Consider the following 10,801-nt stretch of genomic DNA (forward strand, 5'->3'; position numbering starts at 1 on the left):
TTTTTTTTTTTGTTTTTTTTTTGCAGAGTTTGGGTGTGTAGAGATATATGGCTGTGAAAATAAATATTTCTGATGTTTTGCTAGCTTGAGAATTTGAGTAGAATATCTGAGTACTTCTTTCTTGGCATATAAATTCCATGTGGAAGACTGTACCTGACCTGGTACATAAATATTAAGTATTGACGAGCTGACCAGGGAATTTTCTAATGAACTCGTATTTAAATTGACCAACCTATAAAAATCTGAAGGAGGGGGGCACATTCCCTTAGGGGGCTGCAAATGGCTAGTGTGGATGCCTTTATAGGAAGCTTGAGATAAATTATTAAGAAAGCATAAAGTCCATGGAAAAAATTTTATATGTATATTTTAAGAGAGAAGAACATGTTTTCTCCAGGGAGAAAGATGGACTTCAAAATGAAAAAAAGTAAACCAAACAATTAAAGGGTATTTGCCACCTAAGATATGTTATTGGTTCTCCTTTAAGTGAAGCCAAGACTTCAAATCCAAACAAATTATAGTCCAGGGTGTTGTATAACTCCAGCTTGGAGTTATTTCCAGATGGTTCCTCAAAGCCAATTCAAGTATCATAAAAGAGCCAGAAGGAGAGATTCTAGAAATTATAGACTGCAAGAGTTCCTCCACATATTGGAAAAAAAAATTCTAGGGAAATTATCTAGAAGAGATAGTTTGTGCACATTTACAATTTTTAAAAAATTGATCACAAGTATGCAAAATGGTTTTCCAAAGAATGTATGGAAAAATTGCTTTCTTTTAGTTCTTTGAAAGAATTTCTGGATTGGCAGATCAGAAAACTACTGTGGGCTTGGGAAAAATCATTGGTAAAGTATCTGATGATAAATGATGACATGTGGGTTGGAAAGTAGCACCATGATATGAGTTCCATTCCCAAGAGTCATATAAAAATAAAACCAGAGGGGTAATTCCATGATATAGATGAAGAGTCTCTAAGTATAGATGAGAGTCTCTGGTTTCTACCCTTGGTGCCCTTCATCTCCCCAGCTTTCATCAATGACTCAGAAGAAGACATGGGAGGTAGGCTTTTCAGATCTGCAGATGGTACAAAGCTGGGAGGAATCGTTAATATAATAGATAGCAGAATTGAAATTCAGAATGCTCGCAACAGGCTGTGCCCAAAACCAAAAAGATGAAACAGAGTTGGGATGATAATTATAAACTGCCATTTCATTATTTTTTAAAAAAAATTGATTGCATAAGTTCCTAACAGAAGAGATCTCATGTTTATGACAGTTTATGTGAAAGATATCTGGTTAATTTAGTTGACCTGGAGCTTAATATGAGCTAACAGTTTCAAGTTGTTGCTAAATAAGCTAATTGAAATTCAGTCTACATTTAATGGAAACATTTAGATTTGTATTTTTGAAATTGTGTCCAAGAAAGATTAGAGACTAAGAAGTTTTAGAAAGTGTTCCATGAAATAAAAAGGGCTAGATTCTGTGGTCAATTGCTCTTGGGAAACTCTGCATTAAACAAAAACAAAATTTTCATGTTGGCTCCTCAATACCTATTATATGCTAAGATGCATGGTGAATGGAGAAAAAGAATCTATATATACAAAATATTTCAAATATTTGAACTCAAAACACTTTCTCTGTAGAACGCCATCTTTGGAACATAATTTGGGAAATGCAGCTTGAAATTTTGGGAAGTCATAGACCCATTGTACTCTGCTTCATCAAACTGTAGATGAAGGGGTGCATTCCAGTCTTGGTTCCACATTTTAGAGAGAATGTGGCAAAGCACTGGGTCTAGATGAAGGTGGAGAGGGTTTAGAAGCCATGTTTAGAATGGAGGGGAAACATCAAAGAGCAGACAGATGCCTGTTTATGTTTTTCTGGAGGCTGAACTTGGACTAGGGACTGAATTTTGCATGTGGTTCTTTTGCAATTAACATAAATTTGTCCTGACTGGAGCTGTCCAACCCTGTGGAAAAGTGAGCACCCATAACTGACTCACCATCCACCAACCATCTGAGGAAAGAATCCCCCCATTTAGGTGGAAGTCCAACAAATTGATCTCTCAGATCTCTTTCAGATTTGGGGAGCCCATGACTCTGTGAGGGTACCTCTCTCCTAGGTACATAGGACTCCATTCATCTGACCCACTGTGGAAGAAGACCAGGCTAGAATCAGGTGTTCTCTGCAGGGTTTTATAGTGCTTCTTGGGTATAGGAATCACCACTAGGTCTTCTGTTTCTTCACTACCCTCTCGTTCCTACTCCTCCTTGTCCGCCATACATGACAGTCATTAGAACCTACAGACGGCCTAGATAGTGCTGCCTCTTTCTGTTCAGAAAAGGGCTGTGCAGTTTAGTCCCAGCCCCATGCAGACTCCTTCTGTCCCTCTGCAGGTCTGGGGAGTGCCCAGCCTTTCTTCAGCCTGGATGCCTGCCAGGGGATCCTGGCCCTACTGGACGTATCTTTTCAAGGTTTGTGGCAGGACACACGCTGCCGGTGGAGGGCTTTGCTCTGGGCCAGGATGCTTGGGTTTGAATCCCAACCCAAGCACTTACTATTTGTATGATCTCAGACACACCGCTTAGCCTCTTTGTGACTGCAGGTCCTCATGCACAGCATGGAGGTGCTATTAAAAGCTCCTCTGTAGTATCAGTGGGAGAATGCAAATGGGTAACCCATGCAAAGTTCTTAGTGTTGTCATTGATTACGTTTTCAGTATTAGCGATTACTAACAATAATCTTATTTCCTGATAGTGAGGATGAGGCGGCTGCTGGGTGGTGGTTAGTAGCAATCCCCCAAGTAACACAAAGCTGTTATAAGAGCCTCAGGGTTACAGGTTTTCCATTTGGTGCCAGGGCAGTGGCTGCCCCCATTTACAGATCAGGAAATCAGAGCTCATGCCACAGACTCTGCCTTCCTGGTTCTCAGCCCTCTGATGTTTCTAGCAAACCCTCTGCCTTTCTACGTGAACGATTTAATCACAGTTTAATGATCTATACTACAGAGAGGTATGTAGAATGCATGGTGGGGGCGGGGGGTGAATCCAAAAGCAGTTTTATAGAAACTTTGCAGATGGCATGGACAACACGGGACAGTAGTCAGGTGTGCAGGCATTGGAAGAGGTCCCAGCCTCCTCACCAGATGCAGGAACTTCAGAAGCCCCCCTTTTATCATCCACTACAGGGGGGCGTGAGTACCCATCTCGCCTATGAGGTGAAAATGAAGCGTGTAGTTAAGTGGGTAACTCAGCACTAGAGCTACCCTAAGGACTCAGAGGTGTGTGTGGTGATACTTTGACCCAGTCTCTCTGATGCAGGGGTAGTTGGACATGGTCCCAAAGCCAATCATTAAGCTTTCAACTTTTTACAAAATGACTAAGTAAAAGAGCCACCCTGAAACTGACTCCTTCTGAAGTTGGTTTTAACAATAACAAAATAAAAGAGTTACTGTATTTTGTTTAAATCATATCCAATTGGCTGTGTCAAACTACCCTGTCTCCCTAAAGGGTAGCTGTTTCTCACCATCATCACCACCATCATCAGACTTCTCCCAGTGTGGCTGTGTTCTGGCTCATTCTGTCCTTTCCCAGCAAGGGCGAGGGAGACCTGGGCTGGACTGACCAGCCAGCAGAGGCCACATAGGCATATCAGACATGGGACAGGGCTGTCCACAAATTGCACGTTGTTGTGTGGAGTGCCAATTGCTGCTCTCAGAGGTGTGAATGCAACTCCCCTGGTGGCTTTAACCTTAACCTATTATCAGCTTAATGCGACGGGCACCGTGAGCATCCAGGAGTTCCGGGACCTGTGGAAGCAGCTGATGCTGTGTCAGGTAAGAGCAGGTGTTAACCACACCTCCCTGTGGGAGGAGCAGAGGTGGCAGTTCTGCAGAGCTGTGAGGCACTGCTCCCCTTTTAGCCCTGTACCAGCGGTTCACCCAACCTGCTCTCCCCTCCCTGCAGTGGGCTGGCCTTCCTCTTTCCCAGACTCAGAGAGCCTGTTGCAATAATCTCCTGGATTTTTTTCTAAAAAATTTTTAAGATTTATTTATTTTTGAGAGACAGAAAGAGAGAGAGAGAGAGCACAAGCAGGGGAGGGGCAGAGAGAGAGGGAGACACAGAATCAGAAGCAGGCTCCAGGCTTTGAGCTGTCAGCACAGAGCCTGATTCAAGGCTTAAACCCACAAACTGTGAGATCATGACCTGAGCCAAAGTCAGCTGTTTAAACGACTGAGCCACCCAGGTGCCCCTGTAGTTTCCTGGATTTCTAATGTGCAAGTCTGATCATGCGGCTTCCTTATTGAAAGCTGTTTGAGACTCTCCATGATCTTCAGATAAAGTCTAAACTCCTTAGCAGGCCATTTAAAGTCCTGCATCAATTGGCTTCTTCTGATTTTTCCAGTTATTACTCACAACTCTCCCTCTCGTCTCCTGAGTCAGAAAGTTGGAAGCCCTTCGAGATTTGGATGATGTGCCTAATCAAGTTCTTTTGCTGTGCCCATGACAAAAACAGAAGCAAAACACGCTCCCTTTCTCCCAAGTTGGGACCCTCTGCCCATTCCTGCACTGGTAGCAGGCCCTGCTGAGTGCACCTCACACTGGCCTGGCTGATAGTGCACCGCAGCCTAGATGCTGGGACATGAGGGGCTTTCAGGTGCTGCATGGAAATGCCTGGTTCCTGAGCCTTTGGTGTGTCCTCCCCACAGGAGGTTTTCCACAAGCACGATAGCAGCCGCTTGGGATACCTGAACAGGATGCAGCTGCAGGCCGCCTTGGGGGATGCAGGTAGGCACAGGTGGAGCAGGTGCCATAGGGGAATGGGGGAAGGGAGGGGTGCGCGCCTTCTAAAGTAACTCTGATGTGCAGAGTTGCTCCCTGAGTCCAGAGGCCCAAAGATGTGAACCTGCAAATAACAGACACATTTTTTATTTCTTTCACTATAGTCATAGCTAACTTTTTTGAAAGTTGGGACATCTGCTCTCTCCTGTAATCTTCAACACCGTGTGTTAATCCCCAATTCACAGAGGGAGAAGTTAAAGCTCAGGTGATTTAGGTGAGCTGTCTAGAGTTTGAATCTGGTATGATCAGGCTCCAAAGTGGATGCTCTTGACCACAGCTGAGCAGACTGCCTCCCACCTTGAAGGCCAGTAACCCACTCGATAAAACGATCCTTGTGCTTGTGGCCTAAGGGGGCAGGAATGCGGAGTGGAGATTAGACAGATAATGAACTAAATAATTAAACAGTTCATAACGAGCCCCATAAAAGAAGATCCCCATGTTTTTGGGATTCAGGTCCTGGAAGGGGAGGGACAATTTAAATCAAGGGGCCTTAGGTGGAGGAGAGGGGATATGAGGTCCCTGGCACACATGGTGGGTGTGTGTCCAATGCAGGAATCATGCTCAGTGATGATGTCTGCCAGCTGATGCTTTTCCGCTATGGCGGCCCCAACCTCCAGATGGACTTCGTCGGCTTCGTCCACTTGATGCTGCGTGCAGAGAACATGGAGGGTGAGCTGGGCTGGAGGGGACTTCCTCCACACTCCTCGTGGATTGCCCATTTGGCCCCAGTTGAAGCAGGAGAGAAGACAGCTCCCAGGGCAGAAACAACAGGCCAGGAGCTGTGGAGCATGCTGGCTCTGCACCCGAGAAAGCCGGCTATGTCGCTCCAAACCCATGTAGAGCCTGCCTGTCCCAGGGACAAAGGTCTGAGGCAGCTCACTTAGACTTTATAACGTGTGGCTGCACATGGCTGCTCACAGGCTGACACTGGGTTTGCAGGTGAGGGGATGGATGGAGGAACCAGTTTGTAAAGTCTCTAGCACACATTATCTGTGTTCCTTTCTGTTGCGTGTTCACAGATGCCTTTAAGAACTTAACCCAAGATGGCAAAGGGATATACCTCCGGAAGCCAGAGGTAAGAGCTTCTCCATGGGGTTGATGTACCTCATCTTAAGCAGAGGTGGTCACAGCATGTCCAGGCTCTTGTGAAGGAGCAAACTTCTGGGCCTTCATTCTACTGAGTTTGGGATGTAGCCCTGAATTCACTACACCTATTCGTCTATTTGCCAGCTCTTTACTAAGGACTTACTCTGTGCTGGGCACATATACAGGGACCAGGAGACTGACTCAGGGAACCTGATAACTATGACCACAATAATGCCATGTGACAAATCCACCCAACTTCAGCAGTGACAGCAACACTCATCGAGCTCCCCCAGTCATGTGGCTGGGGGTCAGTGGGTCTTAGCTGGCTGGCTCATGATCAGTGGGTGAACGGAGGCTTTGCTGGAGTACATTCATTGAGGAAGCTCTGGCCAGGCTGGTCTCAGGGTCTCATGACACTGGCAGAAGCACAGGGAAGCAAGCTTAAACACACAGGGTCTCTGAGATCAGGCACATTGTACTTTGCAGCTTGTTCTGTTGTCCAAAGCAAGTTACATGGCCAAGCCTACTTCCAGCATTTGGGGAAATAGCCTCATCCTCTGTCATGAGAGGAGCATCCAAGTCACTTGCAGGGGGCATGGACACAGAGGGGGTGAAGACCCAGGCCAGCAATGAACTCTAGCACAGACATTAATAGGAGAGCTGGTCTGAATAGGGCATTTCAGAGTCCTTTCTGGAAGAGGTGACATCGAAGTTGAAACCTTGAAGATCAGAAGGAGCCAGGGAGGCAGAGTGGAGAGTAGGAAAGGCTCCCTCCTCTAGAGGGAACATTGTGTGCAGTCCTGGCTAGAGTATAGAGAATGACAAAATTGGCTCAAGATGTCTGGAAAGATCAGGGTCATATCTTTCTCTAGAGCTGGTCTAGCTTTCCCCATAAAGGCAAGGATTCTGATCTGTCTGGATGGCCTCTCCTTGGACCTCATGCAGTGTGCTTTGCATGTAATAGGAGCTTGACAAATGTTTGTTGAGTGAATGAGGTGGAAAACTGAGAAGACAAATCTGTGCCTGACACTGATTGTCTTCCCTGATCCTTCAAACCTCATGGATTTACTGAGCACCTGTTATGTACCAGATGTGATGCCAAGCAAGGTTTGCTGCAAAGACATTGGAGTCTGCAATTAAACCATCTGTTCTTGCTTTGTAAAAACACATCTTCTGTTTGGGCTGCTTAAAAAGGTCCTAGTGAAAGCTGACATTTCTTCCTTGACCTCAAATGTCCATTGTTCACATAATATTTTACCAATATATTGGGACCCTCAGCATGTGTCTCACCTCAATCATGGCCACATTTGAGTGTGAAGGTAAGATTCAGCTAGAGGGACAATAGTTAGAATCTTCTGAGCCCATCTCTGTCTCAAATTCCCAAGCTCAGGTCAAGATCCCAAGCAGTGCTTCCATAGTGCAGGCTCAGAGCAGGACGTCATGGATGTGCAAGTGACACAGGGCAGCCCACATCCTGAGCAGGCCCCACCAATGTGGGAAGACAACTGGACTGGGTCCCAGGTAGAACCCACAGCACTCCTTGTAACTAGCTGTGAGATCCTAGGCAAATCAACTTCAATATACCTAGGCCTCAGCTTCCCCATTTGTAAAGTGAATGAGTTGGGCTAGGTGATCTCTAAGATCCTCATCAGCTCTGACCACCTCTGGCTCCATGAAAGGAGATCCTTAGGGCCATCCAAGGAGACCTACAGGGAGTGGCAGCCAACTTGTTAGAATTTCATGCTGGTTTTCTCTGATGCCATTGGTAACTTCACATTATCATCTTCATCACCACCATCAGCAGCATAACCATTTTGATGTAATTGGCCTGGGGAGTGGCTTCTCCAAAGGTTCTCTCTGTGTGAGTTAGAGGGACTGTTCATCACACCCACATAAAGCTATCAGACAAATGGGACCTTAAATGTAAACATGTAGAATATACTCTAATGGATTTCTGCTACCCAGTTGGTCCACATACCTGCACACCGCTGTCATGAGCATACCAAATTGAATTCATGGTGGAAAATTGCATTGAGGACTGAATACAGATTCAGCCTGTATCTTGGCTATCATCATTCACTGGCACCATGAGAAGTCAAGGTTGATTATATTTCAGGTTGATTTATACTTACTACCAGATGGCGTGGTCCCTCTGGCTAAACCATCCATTAATGTCCTGTCTCCATGGCTTCCCGGGAATGAAGGGGAGGAGGTCTTATGTCTTGTGTCAGGCTCCAGGGTCCGGCGACAGAGAAATGAAGTATCCTTAGCTGAATGTCACAGGTGGGCCAGCTCTTATCATAATTTGCTTCCCCATTATATCCAGTGGCTGATGATGACTCTGTACTCCTGAGAAGGCTGGAGCCCTGTGTGCCTTCACTGAGGACTCTGCATGTGGCTCAAAGGTAGCCTTTGGCTGAGATCAATCCACACTCAGAACATTTACTATTCTTCAGGACCGCGACTCCAGTCATCGCCTTCTCAGCTGTGAAGATTTCTTTTCTGCAGATCTTCTCCTTGGATAGGCAGTGTGCAAAAAAGGGAAAGGAGTTAGCAAAGATTGCCCTGGACTTGTAAAGACCAACTGTCATTCTCTGGCCACAGTCTTGTAACAGCAGGGATGTTAGCTGATGTGGTCTAAGCAGTCTGACTCCAGAGTTGGTATCTCAACCTTTAATAATACTGCCTCCATGGCTGTCTGATTTATTATTTTTTAACTTTGAAAAAATAAATATTTATTACTTATAAGACCTGGAAATTACATAGCACCCCTAGGGCCACACATTGGGGTCATTGTGAGAGGGAGAGGGAGAGGGAGAGAGAATGCTTGGGGTTCTCCTTTTATTGGGGTTGAGGATGAGGTCTCATGCGTTCATTCTCTATTGGTGAATTTTAACACAAGAGTGGGAATTTAAAGTGTAAGAAGAGGGGGAGAAAAACATAAACAAGAGATTCAAATGGTCAGTTAGAGAAATGAACCAAGATCTCTCTCTCTAGACCTGTGACTGGCAAAGTGTTTATTCAAGATGCCTGGTCACCCAAAGCCTAAGTCAGGCTCTTCCATTACAAAAGAGAAAATACCAACATCTCTCAAGGCCAATGCTACAAGGCTGAGAATGAAATCCAATGCATGATGATGGCATAGTGGATGAGTGGAAAGAGCCTCAGCCACTGAGGATTTTATTGAGCCACTCAACCAACTCTGGAACCATCTATCTCTAGACTTATTGCTGATTCAATGATAAGCCTTTTTACAGTTTATGTTATTATCGATCACATTTTGGTCACTTGAAGATGATGGCTGTCCAATTTAACCTTAGCCAAATGCTATCCCATTTAGAGTATTAGTCTAGGTTTCAAGATCTAAAGAGGGACTAATATGTCCCTAAACAACTGTACCAGCACCTATAAATTGGTGGAGGCATTGGCTAAATTTCAATTGTGTGGAGGTGGGGTGGGGCTATATTGAGCTTTTAAGAACACAGAATATGAGAGGATTGGCAGAGTCCAGGTGGTTTGGGCTGGCTCTGGCATTTGAGGTCACTGGAATGTGTTGTGCTACAATGTCTTCAGATGATTGAATTTGGGGAGGGGGGAGGTGGATATAAACCAATGGATTTAAAACACCTGAATTCTCAAAGGCCTTCCTTCATGTAACAAATGTCAGTCTGTTTACTTGACCGATGGACTATCAGATCCATTTCAAATGAGTCTCCAGACCTTCTCTGTACCTACTTTATTTTTACATTTTAATTTATTTTTGAGAGAGAGAGTGCAAGCGGGGTAGGAGCAGAGAGAGAGGGGAACAGAGGTTCTGAAGCAGGTTCTGCATGGACAGCAGAGAGCCCTATGTGGGGCTTGAACTCACAAACTATGAGATCATGACCTGAGCCAAAGGCAGACGCTTAGCCAACTGAGCCACCCAGGCGGCCCTCTGTGTACTTACTTTAAAGAAGAACAACAAATCTATGCTATATCATAGAGTTAATCAGTGACTGGGGAGTATATCTGATTTTCTGTACTACCATGCTGGCTCACTTTTACAGCATTTCTACCAGCCTAGAACCTGGAAGAAAACCAGTATAATAGCCGTTTCCCAAAGCCCATATGTTTTATGCATAGGTTAGCAACTCAGAGCCACTCATTAAAATCTTATTTATTCTCAATTTCCAAACTGTTCTAATAAACATGTCTGATTTCTAAACCCATAAAAAACTAAAGGAGGAAGCTGAATGATGGGATAAAAGGGTGCCCACTGGCAGAACAAAAGGAAACTTGACGGTTTGGATAAATGGGCCCTTAGCAGGAGCAAATGCTTTCTAAGCCTGGCTTAGGAAGTATAAAGGTATTCTACTTAGAAAAACCTTTAGTGATTCCAAATGATGAAATGTGAAATGGTTTTCATGGAGTTACAGGTACATGAGGTATTACTAATTTTATAAATGATTATCATGTATTGTAGCCAAGATTTTTATGCTTATTTATTTCTCAGTATCCCTGTCTTTACATTTTGGCACTGTAAATATTTGTTTTAATTAAATAGCTATTGCTTTGGTCCCACAAAGGCAATTTGGAAGATATTTGGGGATGACCATCATCTTGGTCATGACACTTGGGCTACAGTGTGATGGTTTGCTTGGTGCAGATGGTATTTCTACCTAAGTTAGTTAAGTCTGATAGAACCTCCCTTCTAGCTTCTCGACGGTCTGAACTGCCCTCCTGTGTCACTCATGTGTTACCTTCACTCACCTGAATCTGTCACTGTGGCAACTCAGAGATGCTCTATGCCCTGTTGACCCCCTCCTCCGTTCCTTCCAATGTCCTCCCAAGCTGAGTTCTGGAGACCAGGAACAGAGCCGTTTCTTCCCCCAGATGTTCCTT

At 44.8% G+C, this 10,801-nt stretch overlaps 1 protein-coding gene across 2 annotated transcripts in view; it reads left to right on the forward strand.

Moving 5' to 3' along the window:
* The window catches only part of CAPN14 (calpain 14), a 25,709-nt gene extending 17,436 nt beyond the window's left edge, over positions 1-8,273 (forward strand). For both annotated transcript variants that reach the window (XM_077774222.1, XM_077774223.1), the window contains 6 exons: positions 2,390-2,454; positions 3,760-3,828; positions 4,702-4,780; positions 5,387-5,503; positions 5,854-5,909; positions 8,247-8,273. In XM_077774222.1, coding sequence (XP_077630348.1) covers positions 2,390-2,454; positions 3,760-3,828; positions 4,702-4,780; positions 5,387-5,503; positions 5,854-5,909; positions 8,247-8,273 — 413 coding nt within the window. The remainder of the gene's footprint in view (positions 1-2,389; positions 2,455-3,759; positions 3,829-4,701; positions 4,781-5,386; positions 5,504-5,853; positions 5,910-8,246) is intronic.
* The last annotated feature ends 2,528 nt before the right edge of the window (positions 8,274-10,801 follow it).

Source organism: Crocuta crocuta, unplaced genomic scaffold (genome assembly GCF_008692635.1).
Source record: "Crocuta crocuta isolate KB4526 unplaced genomic scaffold, BGI_CrCroc_1.0 scaffold246, whole genome shotgun sequence".
NCBI lineage: Eukaryota > Metazoa > Chordata > Mammalia > Carnivora > Hyaenidae > Crocuta > Crocuta crocuta.